At 35.0% G+C, this 20,531-nt stretch overlaps 2 protein-coding genes and 1 long non-coding RNA gene across 4 annotated transcripts in view; 2 read left to right on the top strand and 1 right to left on the bottom strand.

The window, feature by feature from the left end:
• Positions 1-5,614, top strand: part of LOC110111402 (exportin-T) — a 52,640-nt gene extending 47,026 nt beyond the window's left edge. For both annotated transcript variants that reach the window (XM_028700569.1, XM_028700568.1), the window contains one exon: positions 5,228-5,614. The gene's annotated coding sequence lies outside the window, so the exon portion shown is untranslated. The remainder of the gene's footprint in view (positions 1-5,227) is intronic.
• Positions 5,615-12,806: 7,192 nt separating this feature from the next.
• Positions 12,807-16,535, top strand: LOC110095279 (serine/threonine-protein kinase RIPK). The gene is made up of 5 exons (XM_020820740.2): positions 12,807-14,234; positions 14,401-14,536; positions 14,896-15,032; positions 15,598-15,721; positions 15,802-16,535. Exons 1-5 carry the CDS (start codon positions 13,851-13,853, stop codon positions 16,305-16,307), a joined length of 1,287 nt encoding a protein of 428 aa, XP_020676399.1. The 5' UTR covers positions 12,807-13,850; the 3' UTR covers positions 16,308-16,535.
• Positions 14,513-15,617, bottom strand: LOC114581131. The gene is made up of 3 exons (XR_003702959.1): positions 15,480-15,617; positions 14,914-15,057; positions 14,513-14,654 (listed from the first exon to the last, which is right to left on the bottom strand). It is a non-coding gene; the product is annotated as an uncharacterized LOC114581131 (long non-coding RNA).
• Positions 16,536-20,531: the final 3,996 nt, after the last annotated feature.

Genomic DNA, 20,531 nt, shown 5'->3' with positions numbered 1-20,531 from the left:
CATTTAAGCGAAAAATAAACGTCAAATATCCAAAAAATCGCGGGTTTGGGTCGGGTCGTCGGGCTGCTACGTGGCGTGAATTTATTGGTGGCCGAACCTATAAAACCATTCGGTCAAAGGACGTAATAATTGTTCCCAACTAAGAGCCCACACACTGTTGGGTATTTCTTTGCCTTTCTCTAAAGGATTCCACACAAACTCACCAAGAGAATTATGAATCAAAATCTCCTAAAATGATACCAACCAAGAGCCCACACGCTGTTTTATCTTAATTATGTAGCTACAAATATATCTTGACAATATCACTCTTTAATTAGCCTATTAAAAGTGCTTAACTTTCTATTTTATAAAATTTTCATTAATTCAAAATTTTCTTTTTAAATATTTAAATTACTTCTAAAAATTATTTCATTACTTATAATAATTATAATTGTAATATACAAATTATGAAATCAAAATCTCCTATAATTATAAAATTTGTTCTCGCTCTTTTTTTAAACACAATATACTGGTATGCTTAAAGCTAAAATACAATATTTAAATGATCAATAGAAAAATTGCTAAAATTATTTACCTATGTTCCTTCGACACTATTTTCTTCCTCTCTTGATATCTCATATTGCATCTCCTTCTCTCAGTCGCTCGCTCAAGACCTCAAGTTTGCTTTCATGATCCTCTTAAGCATGCATGTTTCACCTGAGCCTGCTCGTCACCGACCTCATGCATGCATCTCTCTCTCTTTCTCTCTCGGCTGCTTGCCCGCTGATTTCCATTCAATGGCTTGATCAGTAGTTTTCCCTAGATGCCCCCTCTTTCTCACATTTTTAAGGTGCAAATCTCCTTTGTATTTGTTGTGGTTGAACAGACTTGGACCTTTTGCGGCGCACACCTTGTTGTCTTTGATCATGGAGTGGAATCGACTTCTCTGTCTTCTTGGGCACCGAGTGACAAAAATGACCCCTTCCCTTCATCTTCTTGTCGGTTAGGGATATTACATTAGTTACCAAAGACAACAAAGATGCACTTGATTTTTCTTGTTTCACGGCTTAAACCATTTTGCACCTAGCCACATGGCCATGAAAGTTGAGCGTTGTCAACCATTGGTGAAACCATTGGCTATTCTTAACTGGTTTTTCGTATTACATAATAAGCAACAAACTACACAATTTTTAATCCAATGGGAAGTATTATTGTTTGAAGATGCCTCATGGGTTCTTATAAAAGATTTGCAATCCTTTCACTCGGATTTCCAGCTTGATGACAAGGTTGTTTGTACATGAGGGCAGTAATAATAAGAATCTATCCAATATAACGGTGAGGCACCAAACTAGAACACAAAGGCAACCGTGGTGGATGATAAATTTTCGTGGCAAGTTAAGTTCAGCTAAAGCTAATTGGAATGTAATAAGTGTAATCAGAGGATGTGTTGTAGTCGGTTATGAGAGGATGTGTTGTAGTCGGTTATGCTATGACTGACATGTTGTCGCAGAAGAGGGTCGTTGGATGAGGGGTGGAGATGCAAAAATCGGCCAGAAGACGTCGAAGCCATAAGACTTCAGCTGGGGCAGCTGCAAGCGCTCTATATTCCGCCTCAGTGTATTATCGTGCTACTGTATGTTGTTTCTTGACAAAACATGAGATGAGAGTGTTACCTAGAAATCAATAGTGACCTGATGTAGATCGTTGGGTGGTTGGATTGCTAGCCCAGTCGGCATCTGAGGGAGAAGTAAGTTGTAGGGGTCCGGATGATATGGGTAAGCCGAAGCTGCAGGTACCTTTGATGTAGCGTAATAGTCGCTTGAGCTGATAGAAGTGGGCCGGCTGTGGATCATGCGTAAATTGGCATAGGAGGTTAACCGAATATGTTGTATCTGGTCTGGTTATTGTGAGATATTGAAGTGATCCTGTGAGTTGGCGATAGATGAGCGGAGTTTGAAGAAAAAGATTGGAGAAGGGTTGGAGGTTTGGTTTAGTTGAAGTTGGATTGGAGAGAGGATTACATGTTTGAAGGCTAGCCTATTGAATGATAGATGTGGCATAGGCGGTTTAAGAGACAAAGTAAGCTTGAGAGGTTGTTTGTACGTTAATGCCAAGGAAATTGTGAGAAGTGCCAAGGTATTTCATGGTGAATTTGTGACTGATTTGTTGGATAAAGTTATAAGCATTGTGGTGGGATTGTTTCCTGTGAGTAGAATGTCGTCGACATGGATTAGGAAATATAATATTATGTGATCTTTGGATAGAATGAGAAGAGAGTGATCGGCCTTGTTGTGAGTAAATCCAAGAGATTGGAGGTATTTGGAGAAGGTACTGAACCATTGACGGGGGTTTGTTTGAAGCCGTAGATAGCTGTGGAGGAGACATACATGATTGGGATGTAGTGTATCTTCGAAGCCACGGGGTTGGGACATGTAAATGGTTTGTTAAGATCTCTATGAAGGAATACATTAGCAATATCTAGTTGATGCACAGGCCAGTGATGATGGAGAGCTACGGTAAGGAGGACTCGAATAGATGACATTTTGGCTACAGGTCTGAAGGTATCGTTGTAGTCAAGACCATATTCTTGACGATGGCCTTGAGCTACAAGTCTGGCTTTATAGCGAGCTAGAGTATCGTTTGAGTGGTATTTGGAATGATAAGCACATCTGAACCTTAGTATGTTGTCTTTGGGGGGGAGAGAGACTAGGGTCCATGTTCTCTATTTTTGCAAGGCTAGGAATTCGAAAACCATAGCCTCTTGCCGGTGCTGGTATTTAGCCGATTTTGAGTAGGTGGTTGGATCGGTATTTGGTGGTGTGGCTGAAGGCTGGAGGGTGTGAATTAAGTTGAGTAGGGTGCGAGGTTTGAGGGAACCAGTTTGTAGACGGATTATCATGGGATGGGGAATTTGCGTTGATTGTGCAAGCTGTGGAGATGCTAGTGAAGCAGATGTAGAGGATGACACTGGGAAATTGTTGGGGGAAATGTGGTGGTTTGGTGGAGTTGCCGAGGGTGAAGAGGTAGGAGCTGAGATATTTGTGGGAGAATGTGAGGTTGGGAGTTAGGAGAAAAGGGTTGGTATATTGAGAAGTTGGTGGCTGGTTTTTAGGAGTTGGAGGCGAGGATGAGTTGTATGGACATGTATGCTCATCCAAGACAACATGGTGTGAGATAATTATTTCATTTGTGGATAAGATTAGACATTTGTAGCCCTTACAGGAATCAGAGTATCCCAAGAAAATACATTTGGGAGCTCGAGGTGCTAGATTATGCCTTTGAGCCGGGGGTAACCAGGGTTAGCACACACACCACCCGGGTTAGCACACACACCCGAAAGTTTTGAGAGGTGAATAGTTTGGTTTTTTGTTATAGAGAATTGAAGAGGAGATATGTTGGCTGTGGTGGGAGAGGGCATGCAGTTGATAAGATGAATGACAGTAAGAGCTGCGTTGGGCCAAAATTGATAGGGAAGGTTAGCCGTGTGGAGCAAGGTTCGAGTAGTTTCGGTGATGTGCCTGTTTTTGCATTCGGCAGTGTCGTTTTGCTCTGGGGTACATGTACAAGAGATTTGGTGGTGAATGTCATTTGCTTGGAGAAATTATTTTAGCGTCGAATTTAGAAATTCCTTGCCGCCATCTGTCCATAAGCATTTGATGGAGTGAGATAATTGTTTTTCAATAAAAGTTTTGAAATTAATAAAGATTTGAGGAACCTCTATTTTATGAAGCAATGGAAATAGACATGTAAGACAGCTTAGCAAGAGATGCACAAGAATATCAGTGAAGCAATGCAGAAATTTTATGATACCACATAGGTTTCATATTAATGTAAAAGTTTTCATTACTGTTCAGTGAGGTACATGGTTTATATAGAGTAAGCTAGTACACGTGTAAGGCTAGGATAACAACTGTTTGTTAAGCCTGAACGGTGGATGGTTTGCTCAGTTTGTTACTTTCAGAATATTTAGTAGTGGAAGCTTGCTCCTTTAGTAACCATCATCTAGTTGTCGTCCATCTACAATAGTTTTGTTGTAACTACCGTCCATCTTTGCTAGGAACAACTATGCTCTTATAACCTGATTTGAAAAACTGTAAATAACATGCTACAGTTGACAGTGCAGCCATGAGAATATTTCCTGTAATATTTTTCTTTCTTTTTTTTTTTTTTTTTTTTTTTTTTTTAAAGCTTTTTTTTTTTTTTTTTTTTTTCATTTCTTAAAGCTTATACAACAACAACAACAACATCAAGCCTGTCTCCCACTACGTGGGGTCGGCTACGTGAATCCTTTTTCGCCATTGTGCCCTGTTAAAAGTCAAATTCTCATTTAAATCTAATAAAGAAAGATCATTTCTAATATTTTCTAACCAACTCTTTTTAAGTCTACCTCTACCTTTCTTAACACAAGTCAAATCTAATACCTCAACTTTCCTAACCAGGTCATCAGAAGGCCTCCATTTAATGTGACCAAACCATCTAAGGCGACTCTCTCTAATCTTATCTTCCAGTGGAGCTACTCCAACCTTTTACGTATATGCTCATTTCGTATCCTATCTCTAGGGGTAAAGCCACTCATCCACCTAAGCATCCTCATCTCTGCAATGTTTAACTTAGTATTATGCTTGTCTTTTAATGGCCAACATTTGGCACCATAAAGCATTGCAGGTCTCACAACCATCTTATAGATCATTTCTTAAATCTTCTGCTTTCAGAATTTTGAAGTTTGAACCACTCAAAAGAATTCAATTTGGAATCTTGATCCCATCAACTTGGTAGAACCCTAGTAAAATTAGCAAAGTATGACACAAACTTGGTAAATCTACTAGGGTTCATGCGCACCCCCATGTAATTCATAGACCTTCATAAAATTATAAGAGATCTGAACATTTGTAAAGTTTTAACACTTTGATGAACCCCCTTGTATCTTACTAGAATGTAGTATATTTATTTTTTGACATCCATGCACAAATCTACTTAGAAGGTATAAAGTACTACCTCAAGCTGTTGGGATTGTGGACTGTTGTGGTATTCTTGTGTTATTGGAGAGATTATTCTGTGTGGCGTCCAAACACATCTGGAGGCAAATCCGGACACGCCACGTCACCAGATGCATTGGGCCCCTGGTAACGTGACGCGTCCGGATTCGCCTTCGGACGCGTCTAGACGGCGCACAGAATAATTTTTCATCCTTATTTCACTTATCTATTAGGTGGGAAGATATCAGAAACTTCTCATGATTGGTGTGCAGGAGAAAAAAAAAAGATTACTGGAGTGTGCTCTCCTCTGCAGGGCCATCACTCTGTGAGTGTAAAGCTGAGGTGCAATGGGACCTGTATATTCTGTGCTTTCCTGTTCTACAAAACCTTCCAAGTCTTTTGCCAGTTTTGCATTTTGACATTACACGAGTTCAGAAAATTTTTAATCTTTCGGTCTTACTAACATTTATTTATTTATTTATTTCTTTGACGACCTGTGCTAAGTAAAAAGTTGTGATTATGAAAATTTTGGTTTGTATTGTAATGTATGCCTTTCAGGTTTTGGGATTCTTATACATTGTTGATGTTGTTTTATGTAAAATAATTTATATATTTTAAGAATGTTGGAAGAGGAAGAGAGATTCTTGCTCTTTTTTTGATGAGAGAGAGCTTTATTTGAGATGAAAAATAATATACTCATAATTTTTTTATTAGTATTAAAAATGGAATTTAATTTGAGATTAATTATTTTTTAATTTAACTACTAATCAAAATTCTCAACATATTGCAATGAGTTATTAAGTCGGACATGAATGACTTGGAAAGGATCTATCTGTTGGTAATGGGAAATTATTGAGTTGGACAATGTCTAGATTCCAATAAAAATGTGTCACATTATCCTCTATTCGGTATTGAGCAGCACCAAACAGTAACGGTACTATTCAGTATCGAGATTGGTAATGCTCGGTACTGTGAAGTACCGAACTCAGTACTTTACAGTATTGAACTCAGTATTACTCAGTACTGTGAAGTATCGAACGGTAAATTGTGTCCGGTGTCCGATCCCAATAATTTCCCGGTGGTCAGTGATGTGGCTTTATGCAACTTTTGGTCTTTTCAAGAAAGGTTGCTTCTTGTTTTCATTGACGAGGCCTTTGAGCGCAGCATCTGCTTCACTTTTGGAAAAAAAAAATTAATGTAAGAATATTTCGTTGTAAAATATATTAAAATAAATTATTTTTTTAATTTATGTATATTAAAATTAATATAATTTAGCACATTATATAATATTAATTTTTATATCTTCAAAAGTTTATTATGTTATGTTTTATATTAGATTACTATGATTTTTTTCCTCTTTTTTTGTTTGGGAACACTCCAAATTAGGGAATGTTGTTTGGAGACCAACAATAATGTGTCATGTCATCCTTTTGTTAGATACTGCGGTTTGATGTCGTTGATGTTGTTGCACTTGATTCGCCTCCGAACATACAGTTGCGTCCAAAGTTCGCACAAAATAATTTCTCCTCACTCATCTTGATGCCTTTTAAATGTCTAAGGAAATGCAGGATTTCAAATAATAGGGATGGCACGTAACTCTTTTTGATTTTGTTAGTTGGGAGCTTTGGCTGACAATTAAGAGGTTTGGGTCTTAGTTTTACGTATGTGATGTGTGTATAAATTTGTATTAATTGATCGAAACGTCCCTTTTCCGATTTCCGGCCAACAAAAAAGAAAAGATGAAGACTTTGTGCGATCCCATTGTATACAACGTCGTTGCAAGGGTGTCATTCTAGTTAATTTATAGCATTCTTTATGTTCTCATAATATGATTTCTAGCATTAGTCAAAAAGGTCTTATAGACAAAGGATATCCTGTGTTTGAAACTTCAGTTGGGTGGAAATATTCGGCTAATTTTTTGACAGAAATGAATTTGGATCTTTGCAGCTGAAACAAGCAATCTCCATCCATTGCAGCTTAGCTTGACATTGTTAAGGCTTCGTTTGAGATAGTTTACTTATTATTTTATGAAGTGATTTTTTTAGTATAAAAATTTTTTGAGTCAGAAATTTTTGTGCTAAAAACTACTATATTTGAGATAGCTTTCTTTCTGCTTCTTAAAACAACTTTTTTTTCAGTACAAAATTAATGCTTTAAGATGTAATAAAAAAAAGCCATCTCAAACGAAGCCTAAGGCTTCGTTTGGGACGGCTTTTTTATTGCTTTCTAAAATGGTGTTTTAGTACAAATTTTTTTATTTTTGTACTAAAACTCCGTTTCAGAAAGCAATAAAAAAGCCGTCCCAAACTAAGCCTAAACCTAAGTTTGAAACTTATGTAAATAATAGGGATTTTCAGCTGCAACTTTTTATAGTGATGAGGTACGAAACTACTTGAACATGTGATTCTTTGCTCTTTGGTCAAATATTTTGAAGTAGTTTTATGGTAAATGTGAAATGATTTATTTAGTATTTATTATTATTACTTTCATTTATATTTTTTAAACACTCAAAATAAATTTAAATTTTTTAATTATTTTCACAAATAATTATTACCTTTGGCCTCTGAAACCATTGTCGCCCACTAGCAACCACCAATAATCGCAACTAATAAATATCATTTTAAATAATTAATTAATTATTTTTAAAATATCAAAGATATTTTATTTTTAAATTGAAATGTAAGTAACATAAAACAAAAGTAAAAATAATCCCAAATGATTATTGAATTTTTCTTCTTCATTCAAATAGAATAAAATTATTCACCATAACTTTTACATCAACATAGAACATTCAAAACTCGACCATACATTGCACCTAACAATGCAAAAAAAAAAAAAAAAAAACTCGACCAAATTAGTAAAGTTACTTAGATGCCTTTGCACTGAAAAGCCTTCATAGTTCGATTCATGAGGATTGACAATTTATGAGAATCCAGTATTAAATTTATTTATCTTACACAAACAATTTCACCATTTGAGAACCTCTATTTCATTCTTCAACTTGTAAATATTTTATGAATATAAAAAAAATCTTATATTTAGAAGATTAAGAGTTTGTTTGGTTGCAACTAATCATAGTGTAAAGTAGATCAATCGTTGCTGATTGCCATCAACTGTCATCAAAGTCATCCACTACCGTCATTTGTTGTCACCTGCCATGGAATGATGCCTGCGGCTACAATTGTCGTCACCTACCTCCCGTAACACGCTGCTGCCCACCACCCCTGTCATGGGCTATAACATGCATTTGCCTGTCGTTGGCCTCCCCTCGTCACAACTTTTCGCAGCCAGTCATCTACAACCACCACCAGCCACTTGTAGCCACTATTGCCATCACTATTTCGTTGAATGCATTATATTTATTTTACTCTATATACACTTATTTGCGAGGTTAATTCCGAAAAAAGCTATATTATAAAAAAAAAAATGATATTTTTACTTATGCTCGTTCTAAATGTAAATGTAAAGTTATATTTGACCTTATTAATTTTATATTAATATTTGTAGAAATTGTTACTTTCAACTAAATATTTAAGTAATTAATTTGTAAATGATATGCTTCAATTCATTTTGTTTCGATTTTGATACTCTATTAGAGTTCTTTGGATTTCGAATTTGTAATGCATATCGCATGGTATGTGATATGAGAGTTCATATATATATATCATCAAAAAAATTTCCTGATAGAGCACGAATATCGAGATCAATTCGTATTAGAAATTTCTGAAATTAAATCTGAGACCATTTGAACTCTGATTTCAACAAATTTATACTCCAACTGAGTGTCTCGAAAAACAAAACCCAACAACACCAAATTTGTTCAAATCTGACCTCAAATGGTTTCAAATCAATGACCCAAAGTGCATTTGGAAGGTTCAAAGCATAAATCGGACAATCAAATGATTTTCAAACGTGACATTCTTATAGTCGAATCGAGCAGCTCGACAAGACGAATCCAACGATCCTAAGGTCGAGGAATTCTGGCATCATTAAGTCACTTAAATACTCGATAAACAATCCATTATCAAGGGAATCAATATTGGTCATCTATTTGAATCACTCACAACGTGTCCTTGATCTTATTCTTATTTATTGGTCATGCCACTCCCAAAAAATTATAAATAGACCCCTCATTCTTCACAAAGGAGTGAGTAAAAAAGAGAGAGGGGAGGAGAGGAAGAGAAATTTGATATTTCTATTGCTACCAAGCTCCTCCAAGACCATCGCCCAACCCCTAACTGTTGTCGGACTTCCGCATGACGACCAATTGTTGTAGGACTTATTCTCGGACAACAATTATTGTTGGACTTTCATCTGGCCACCAACTGATGCCGGATGTATGCCCGATAATTGACTATCACCAAAATTTCACCCGACCATCAATTGTCGTCGAATTTTCTCCCGACCACCGTCATCCCACTTCAATCCTTCCAACCATTGCCACCCAACCATTATCTTTTTTACCACTGCCGCCCGCTGACTACGATTCTTTTGACTTTCGTAGTCTGATAACGATTTTTCTGACTATTGCCAATTACGGTACCCACTGACTACAGTTCTTAAGACCTTTGTTTTCTAACTATTGTCTTTCTGGCCATCGTTGCCTACTGTCTATGGTCCTTCTAACCACCATCGCAAGACTACAGTCTTTCTAACCACCATCGCTCACCGACTATAGTCCTTCCGACCTCCATCGTCCAATTACTATCCTTCTAACCACCTTCAACTAACTAAGGTCTTTCCGACCTCCGTTGCCCGACTACGGTCCTTCCAATCACCTTCACCCAACTACGAGCTCTATCGCCCACAGATTATGGTCCTTTCAACCACTATCACTCGACTATGATCTTTACAATTTCTATTTTAACTATATAATTATAAATTAATGTATTTCAAAATAATATTTTATCTCAAAACTTCTATTTCTAGTACACCGCTCGAATATTAAATTGCACAAGAAAGTTTCTTTAACTTAGAAATTTACAAAAAAAAAATCTGATGCATAAAACAAAACAATTTTTTTTTATTACCACCTTTCTTCTCCTTGCCTTTCTCCTCTTCTTCTTTCCTTCCCTCTCATACTCCTCTTTTATCTTCTTTTTATGCAATGAAAAATGGAAATAGCTCGTCAACCTTTTATTTTTTTTTCTTTTAATATTAATTGGACTACTTGTTGGTATCATTGGTGTGAATCTATTACCAGTTTGGACATTGTTGGCATGATTCTACTGCTAATATGAGCACAAATGATATTAATCTATTGCCAGTGTGAATCTTAATACTTCATATTTGTCATTTTGAGAATTATGATTTCATTTGGGATGACTTTCTTGCTGCTTTCTAAAATAACTTCTTAGTACAAAAATTTTTTTGCAGTGAAAAATTATTTTAGAAAGCAATAAAAAAGTTGTCCCAAATGAAACTGATGTCATTATATCTTCCTTTATATTTTCTTAGTGTTCAAATTTATCATATAATTGATGATTTAGTTCCATTTGAAAATTAAGTAAGCTGTTTTTTTATCCTAATATGTATAATAATACTTCATTGTGGACAATTTCAATTAAATTAGACTTTTTTTTAAAAATTTCACATTAAAAATTATAATATAATGTATGCTTCGTTTGGAACAGCTTTTGACCACTATTTCTTTACTGCTTTTAAGTAATTTTTCTGCTAAAAAATTAGTGTAGAAAGCAGTGAGAAAGCTATCACAAATGAAACTCTAATCAATGAAGTTTGAAAATTGTAAATTAATGAATGATAATGACATTCCCATAGGTACATCTCTAATATTATACCCATTTAAACATCTGATTAATCAACTTCAACAAGAAGTTTGGAACAAGTACATATGTATCAAGAAGAGCCTAGGAGATTCTGGAAGCTCATATATTTGTCTTAATCACAAAAATTCATTCAGCTAAATAAATATTTTACTTTGTATTATTACTCTAAATTGATTAATATAAATTTAAATTATGTTAAGTAACAGATCATTCAATTAATAATTTCTCCTATTTTAGACATCAAAATAATATTTAATAAATAATTGAATTAGGGGTAGGGCTGCAAATGAACCGAACGTTCGACGAGCTACTCGTGGCTTGGCTTGATAAGAGCTTGTTCATGTTTGTTTGATAAGATAAACGAACATTTTTTTTTTATAAGATAAATGAACATGCTTGAACACTTTTGATAAATAGTTAAATACACAATAGCTAAATAAACGAGCTTGAACAACTTGGTGTTCTGTTTGTTAATGTTCATGAACTATATCGTTTAATGCTCGTGAACAAGCTCGTTAAGAAGCTCGATTAGAGCTCGACAAAGAAGCTCGATTAAAACTATAATACAATTTTAAATATTATATTTGTAAATTTAATAATTTATTTTTACTAATCCCGTTTAAAATAATTTAATAATTCATTTTTACTTTCAGCATCCGCCTAAAATTACGAACAACCCGCTCTTTGAACAAATATAAGATAAATAATAGATCGTTTGTTCGTGAATGAGCTCATTTGGTAGCTTGAAAAAACTAATTAGATATGTTCATGAACAAGCTCATTTGATAGCTAAAGAATACTCATTAGATATATTTATGAACGAGCTTGTTTGATAGTTTAAAAAATTTCGCTAGATATGTTAACAAACAAGCTCGATGTAATTGTTTATTAGAAGGCTCGATAAGGCTCATTTGTTAAGTTAATGAACACTAGAAGTAGAGCTCGTTTATAGCTCAATAAGGCATGTTTGTTTAAAACTCGATAAGCATGACATGAACCGAACATGAACACCCGATAATTTAAACGAACCAAACTTAAATTCAAACAAAAGAACTTAAATCAAACTTCAACCGAACTTGAACAAGCTGATAATAAACAAACTCAAACATGAACACGCACATACTCGGCTCTGCTCGGTTCGTTTGTAACCCTTATTTAGGGGTGTCAAAATGGGTTAATGGGTTAAATTGGATTCCAACCCAAATTAAATCAACCCAAACCAAATTAGTTTAATAAACAAATAAAAAACATAAACCCGAATTGCTAAAAACTTGAATGACCCAAACCTGCTCCGTTAACAAGTTTTCAGTTAAAATAATTTTTTTAATAATTTATTAAGTATAAAGTTTAGAATTTTTAATAAAAAATGAAAATATTATACCCACAAATAAAAAAAATTAAAGAAAAATGATATTAAATGGTTCATTTTCAGATCAAATACATGTTCCCAGGTCAAACCAAGCCTGCCCCATTTATTAAACAGAATTTTCGAGTCAGGTTGATGGGTCGGGTTATTGATTAACACCCCTATGACAGATGCACTTTTGCTAATATTATTAATTATTTTATTTATTTATTTATTTTGCCTATTATATGGAGCAATCAATTAATGGTTACTAAAATTCTCTCGATTAGACATAATCTACAAAAATACATATAAACTTTGCCCCTTTATAAATTCTTACAAATCAAATTACATAAATTATAATTTTTTGAGCCATTTAGCTAGTCAAGTTTAGTATTTTCCATAACTCCTTAAATGAATTAAAAAAATTGTGCTAGCTCGAGCTCAATTCGAAGCTCGACATCAAAACTCGGTTAAGCTTGAGCCAAACATATTCGAGCTTGAGCCCGAAATTCAAACATGCGATAATTTAGTGCCGAGAACGAGCCCTTCTTAAGGCTCAACTAGATTGACCAGCTTACTAATCAATATGAATTCATCAAAAAAACTCCAACATAGAATGAATATAACAGAAAGATTGAATCAAAGAAGCAATTAGGCCAAAAACAACTTAGGTGAATTTGTTTAAGAATAAAATCACAAAATTCCTTAATCTTTGCACCAAAAATTAGTTGTCTTTTTCTCTTTTCCAGCCAGGAATGCGTCCTGGGTTGCACCACCAGAGCAGATTGATGATGGTTGCACGTCTATTTCTTTGATTATTATTTCTCTATGGTTTACTTTGATAGATAGTATAGAAATCATTTAATGATTACAGAGAATTTCCTTAACAAACACCAAAGAACTTGTCAGTTCTGTACTTCTGATCAAAACTTTCAATCATTCAGAACTATTCAGTATTAAATCAATAGCAACCTGATATTCTGCATTGACAGCTTAGAGCATCTCCAATCGAAAATCTCATTTTTCACTCCGAAATACAGTAAAGCTCAGAAATGTCATGATTCATCTCCAATCGAACTCTACTTTGTGCACTTCTGCGAAGGTAACCGTCTTTCTCCTCTTTCGCAAGTTTCTTCGGCAAATCCGGTTGAGACAGAAAAATCGCGTAGGTGAACAGTGCAACGCCAATATTGAAGTCGCGAAAGATTTGATGTTCAGCTGGAGCGACCGAATGACAGCATACACATATTTGACGTTCGATTGGAGATGCTCTTAATCTGATTTCTTCAAAGTAGCAGCACAGAATATTTCAAAAAAAAATGTCGTCTTTACTGTGTCTTGGCTCGGATTCAATGACCAAAAGAAGAAAACCCAAAGGGGCCACAACTTTTATTTTTTGGTAGGTAAGACCCTGACAACCAAGATCTTCTAATCTTTTATAGTTTCCAACTTGTCTATTGCCAACTGCCGTAAGGAAAAGTCAAGTATCAATAAAGACAAAATTTTTCCTTCGGCCTTTAAGCCTTCCATGTAATAAGAAGAAGCCTCGTCATCTTCCTCTATATATTTGGTAGAGTAGTTGGTGAGCTATGAACAATACAACCTTTCTTCCCTCTTAAATCCACCAATCTTCTCTTCCTTATTCTCTCATAATTCAAATATCTGCTCATCTTCTACATGACCACATATTCTTTCTCTGATCTCTGGTGATGTAGGTGGTCTCTTTATTCCTGCCTCTGCAAAGAGGCTGTTTGCGTTATGAAGGGGAGCTCATGGAGAACTCTCTTCAGTGGCTGTTTCAGGAGCCCGGGCGACTCTAATCTGTTTTCGAAGAAATTGGTATCAGAACAAGGTTCTCTTCAAAGAGTGTCTTCGTCAGAAAATGGCACTCGAAGATCGCTCGCGCTCTCTCTCGAAGACCTCTCAATGTCTCTTGCAGGATCCAAACTCTATGTTTTCACCCTTGCAGAGCTTCAAATGGTGACAGGGGGATTCTCCAATAGCAATTTTCTTGGGGAAGGTGGCTTTGGGCCTGTGTACAAGGGGTTTGTGGATGAGAGGGTAAGGCCGGGCATCGAGGCTCAGGCCGTGGCGGTGAAACTCCTCGACCTCGACGGAGGGCAGGGAGACAGGGAGTGGCTGGTGAGCTCCCAGCTGGTCTTCAATTTGCATGCTATTAGCTTACCTGAAACAACCGAGCGGTACCAAGTACCGAGTGCCGTACATTTTTTTGGGGGATGTGGCACATTTTTATTGGTCTCCGGAGAAATTCGAAACAGCACGTAATAATTTTTCTTATTTGTGACAGGCTGAAGTGATATTTTTGGGGAAATTGAGGCATCCACACCTTGTCAAGTTGATTGGCTATTGCTATGAGAATGAGCACAGGTTGCTGGTGTATGAATATCTAGCAAAGGGTAACTTAGAGAATCACTTATTCCAAAGTGCGTTTTCTGATCTCCTAAACTTTCACTAAATTGCTTAAACATAATTTTTTTACTGTATTAAAGGGATAGTCTTCCTTTGCACCAAATATTTTCATCAACCAAACCTTATAGGTTCCTGTAAAGCAACAACTTATTAGAAAGTTATTTTGGCTCAAAGTTTAATTTAGGCTTCGTTTGGGACGGCTTTTTTTCTTCTTCTTAAAGCTGCTTTGTAGTACAAAATTAAAAAATTTTATACTAAAAAGTTGCTTTAAAAAGCAATAAGAAAGCTGTCCCAAACGAAGTCTTAATCAATCCTTAAAACTTGTTCTGTTATTTTGTTGAGCTAAGATAAATTTTTTTAACCTTCTGAACAGAGCTCTTTCCTTGCTTACCATGGTCAACAAGACTGAAGATTGCTGTGGGGGCTGCTAAGGGCCTGGCTTTTCTGCATGACACTGAGAAGCCAGTGATTTACAGAGATTTTAAAGCTTCTAACATCTTATTGGATTCTGTAATGCTTCTTTTCTTTGCAAGCACTGGATAGAGGACAAGCTAACATAATTAGCAGAAGTATGATTAAAATATAGCATTTAGTCATATGCTGTGCATGTAAGACAAACAAACTATTGAGACATCATTAGATATCAGAAAAATAAAAGAATATTTATGAATTATAAGAATAGAAAAATTATCAGCATGTATTAATCCAAACCTCAAAGCAAAAATCATTATTAATGAAAAAAAAAGAACAAATTAGCAAGAGAGGAAGGCGAACTAGAAATCTAAATTCTTACAAGCTGCCAAGCCCTGTCTAAGGCTTCGTTTGGGACGCCTTTTTACTGCTTTCTAAAATAGCTTTCTAGCATAATTTTTTCTTGAACTAGAAAATATTGTTTTAGATAACATTAAAAAAGCCGCCCCAAACAAAGCCTAAGACGGCACCAATTTGACTTATTACCTCATCAGAGTAGAATCATTTACCAAACTGAGTTCGAGCTTCCTCCCAAGCTGGCTTGGCTTACAATTCTATCAACTTCATCTTTGAAGCAACTCACCATGACCACTCTAATGCTCAGGAATACACAGCAAAACTTTCAGACTTCGGCCTCGCAAAAGATGGTCCTGAAGGAGACAACACTCATGTCTCAACAAGAGTCATGGGAACGCAGGGATACGCTGCACCAGAGTACATCATGACTGGTACATTTCATCAAACACTTTGTAATCATTTCTACTTCTTACTCGTCTAACAAATATTCCCCCAATCTATTGTCGTCCAGGTCATCTCACAACAAAAAGTGATGTATACAGCTTTGGAGTTGTACTGCTAGAGCTATTAACAGGAAGAAGATCAGTGGAGAGGAAAAGGCCTAGCAGAGAGCAAAACCTTGTGGAGTGGGCGCGGCCTTGCCTGAACGATTCCAGGAAGCTTTCTCGAATCATGGATCCCAGTCTTGAAGGGATTTACTCAACCAAAGCGGCACAGAAGGCGGCGGCAATGGCTTACCAGTGTCTAAGCCATAGCCCCAAGTCAAGGCCTCAGATGTCCACCATTGTTGAGAATCTGGAACCTTTGTTGGACATGAATGATGGAATGATAGGCTCCTTTGTGTTCACTGTAGTATCTGAAAATGGTGGGAATGATGAAAAGGAGAAGAAAAATGAGAAGGGGAATAGAAACTGCAACAATGGACAGAGATTTGCTGTGCACAGAAGGTTACCAAGACAACAGTATGAGATTGGGCTAAAAGCAATAAAGGATATGAAGAGAAAAATGGATTCTTAGAGCTTTGGTCAGTCATGTTTTGCAAGTAGATTAGCTGTGCAAGAAGCCCATTGCCATGGCAGTAAGAGCTCTAAATTCAAGCCATCATCATTGATTCAGTGATGTATGTTAGCAAATGAATATGGGAAATATTTCCTCTCATATAAATTTGTATGAACTAAAATTGTATCAAAGATATTTAGATGAAATTTATATAGGAAGATAAAATAAATGCTAAAAATTATAAGATATTTAAACTCTTTGTTAAAACCAAATTAATACAGAGTATTATATATTTTTTATTTTTTAAATATATCAGGATTAATTTTTATTTCATCTTATATGTTATGTATACATATAATGAATAATATATAATTTAAAATCAATATAAACTCATTTTACATAAATTAAAACTAAAAAATAAGATGGTTGATGGAGTTAGTCCAAATCTCTCTCAATTTCAAGGCAATGAACCACCTATCTCAATATGAATGATTTTAAATGAGGAGATTTACATAGATGTCACATATGTTTAATGTATTTGCATATCTAACCTTCAATTTTTAATATTTACTTATATAACATCCAAATCCTTAAATCATATAAAAATATCATTAATACTACCTTTTTTTTATAAAATATAGATTTTTATGTATATATTTTGATGTGATTGAAAAGCTAACGTGTTATAAAAATGTATATCAAAAAATCTAAATGTCAGATGTGTAAATATAAAAGAATTGTATGATATATATGTAAATCCCTCTTTTAAATTTTAATGACAAAACTTAATTAATTTATATGTAAGAGAAGACAATTACAAATTACAATTTTAAAACTTTTTTTTTTTTATGATTAAGATTGTTATATAGATATTAAATACTATAAGCCAAAGTCAAATGAAATTGGCTTTGCTTCACTCATAATCCAACCAAAAATATATTTTTAATGAATAGATGGGAATTATGGTAAGTTATTAAATATTCTTTCCAATTTATATTTCTATCTCATAATTTTAAGAGATTAATGATTATTGAGCCATCATAAATGCCTACCATAATTTAATTTAATTGTGATGAAAATTAATAAGGATAGATTAGGATGTCACCGTTAAGTGATGCAACACAAATAATAGAATGTCACTACAGGAATGTCAAGTATTTCTGACGAAATTTCTTGTCAAAAAGTTGTAAAATTTTACAAAAAAAAATTAATTTATAATAAAATTTTGACGAAAATATCCACCAGAAATTAATTCATTCTTTTAAGAAAAAAGGGGCAAAAGATAATTATTATTATGAAAATTATTGATAAAAAAAAAATTGTTAAGGTCATCAATTCTTAACCTCCTCAAATTGAATTAGAAGATGATTTAAAAAAATATTTTTTTAAAAGAGATGGATGAGCTACTATGGATATGATTAATTATCTTATTCTTCAATGACTTATTTGGATCTTAGGTTTAATTTTAAAAATATGGAAGCGAATAAAATTAAATATAAAAGAAATTTTTGATGAGAAATATGACTGAAGCCCCCCAACAAACTTTGCTTTTGGATATTTAATTAGGGAAACATATTAAAAATATTAAATGTATGTGAATGTATTTATTAAATTAAAAAAAGCATAATTTTGAAGGTTTTGATAGATTTAATAGGAAAAAAATTATCTTAAAAAATTACTCAATATGCAAAATATTTTCGTAAGATGTCAGATGTTTTTAAAATTTTATTTTTCTTTTATAAGATAATGATCTTATGGGATTAATATTACTATAATAATTATGGCAGTAGAATCAGAGGATTTATTGTTTTAACATTGTATGAAAATCTTGACCATCATAATTTTCACATGAAAAATCCTAAAAAAGAAAAAACCATAAAGCTGACCCAATTTAAATGTTTCAACTTGTATTGATTATCGATTATAAGTGATGCCCTTCATCAAGGAAATTATGTGGCAGAAGTTAGGAGTACCTTATGACATGGGAGCTATTTTTAAGAGATTGATTGTTCATTTGTTTGGTCAAACTCATTTGAGTAGGGGAGATCATAGATCAAGAAGTCCAACATAAATCATTATGGTGTTAGTGTTGATGGTGTGCATTGAACATATGAGCAATGACATGCACTGACAATATTAGTGATGGAAAGTGACGAAATCAACAGGCCTCAGTGTAGCCAGACACCAATAGTTAAAGGATTGTAGGCCTGATGATTGTTGTTAGGAGACGGTGGTTAGAGATTCATATTCAGGTGATGATGGTCGTATGATCCTTTGGGTAACGATGGTTAAAGGATTGTAGTTAGCCGACATATATAAGAGAAATTTAGTCGAGCAATGATGGTTAGAGTGTTATAATTAGGCGATAGTGATCAGAGCACGGTAGTCAGAATGACGATTGTTGGACGATCATAATTGGGTAATAGTGGATGAAGGACCATAGTTGAACATTGGCTTTCCGACGATGAATTGGCAATGACAATTCGGTTGTGGTCAAAAAATGGTGTTCAACCACTGGTTCGATGATGATGATCACTTGGTGGGACGATGATCCAATGATGATCCATTCAGGTAGAGAGTGAGGCTCTATTCAGTCAGGATAGTCTAGAAATAACTTTTTAAAGTTTTAATGCACACATACTTTGGGATTCATATCTAATCAAGTTGATTTTTTATTACCAATGTCTCATAATTCTAGAAATTATATTCGATATGTAAGTTGAGATGCAGAGTATTTTCCAATAATAATACATAGTTTCATAAAAATAAATACGAATATAGTTTCTTAAAAAATAAATTATTTTGATAACATCACATTATATTGGCGAATAAATTTGGAATTTCCCTGCCGCTACTTTAACCAAAGCGTATAGTTTGCATTAAATTGTCTTCATTTTTATAAATATCAAAGCATGAGAGAAAGAAAGAAAATTTCCCAAATATATTGTGATTTTATGGCCGCATAATGCAATATTCAGTTTTCAATGTGCAATGACACAAAATAAAAAGGTTGAATACTTTAATTCCCAATTTGGTTTCAAAGATTTATCTAAAATAAAATTTTTTGGCACAAACAAGTACAGTGAGGGAAGATTATTTTATTTTTTGAAATATAGACAATACTAATTTACACAAAATAAACAAGATTTCTCTCTCTCTCTCTCTGAGGGTGTCAAAATTGGCCAATGGGGGTTAGGTTTGGATGTTACCCAAAATTGATCCGTCCCAAAACCTGTCAACCTGAATTCTACCTAAATCCAATCAATCTGAATCCAACCTATTTTGAAATAACCTGCAAGAAAGAGTTAGAAAACAGAGAGGAAATATTGAGGAGTGAAGCTGTAAGCAGTATTCGATTCCATGAACTTCAACAGCTTGATACATGGGTATATATGCTAAGAAGAAGCATCAAAGTTTGTTAGAGGAATCAGAGAACGCAGACTGCGATGGCAGCTTTGTCTGCGCAAGCCACTAACAGTGATGATCGCCTGAGCAAGCCGAGGTGGAGAAGTGGTTTGATAAGTCGGCTTGCTTTTATAAGAGCCTGCACATTTCACTAAGTGCTAACATGCCCCCGCAAACTTATGAGTCACATGACTGAATTGTAAGTTTGTCTCTGAGTGCTTTGAAGCGAGAGAGAGACAGGGGTTTGGTGAGTATATCAGCGGGTTGGTCTAAGGAGTTGATGTGTTGAACTTCAATTTCTTTGGAGAGAATTCTGTCTCGAATGAAATGATAGTCGATTTCAATATGCTTTGTGCGAGCATGAAATATTATTTGCTAAAGCAAGCGCTGAGGTATTGTCACATGAGAGGACAGTAGGAAGGAGTGGTTGCACATTAAAGTCAGTAAGTAATCTCCTTAACCAGATGATGTCAGATGTTGCAGATGCAAGGGCTCGATACTCAGCTTCGGTAGAGGACTTGGCAACAGTTGCTTGCTTCTTGACACACCACGAAACTAGAGAGTTGCCGAGGAATGTGCAAAAGCCGGAAATAGATTTCCGGTCATGATGGTCGGCCGCCCAATCGGAGTCGGAAAAGGAGGTAAGCCGAAGGTTACCTGGAATAATGGGAAGACCAAAATGGCTGGTACCTTGAATGTAGCGTAGTAACCGTTTGAGAGTGGTAAAATCCAGACCAGACGGTTGATGCATATGCTGGCAAACAATGTTGGTGGCATAGGCAATATCAGGTCTGGTAATAGTAAGGTACTGTAATGAACCAGCAATTCGTCTGTAGG

Source organism: Dendrobium catenatum, unplaced genomic scaffold (assembly GCF_001605985.2).
Source record: "Dendrobium catenatum unplaced genomic scaffold, ASM160598v2 fragScaff_scaffold_134, whole genome shotgun sequence".
In the NCBI taxonomy this organism is placed as follows: Eukaryota; Viridiplantae; Streptophyta; class Magnoliopsida; order Asparagales; family Orchidaceae; genus Dendrobium; species Dendrobium catenatum.
The sequence above is the reverse complement of the archived record's forward strand: the minus strand, read 5'-3'. Positions and strand labels throughout refer to the sequence as shown.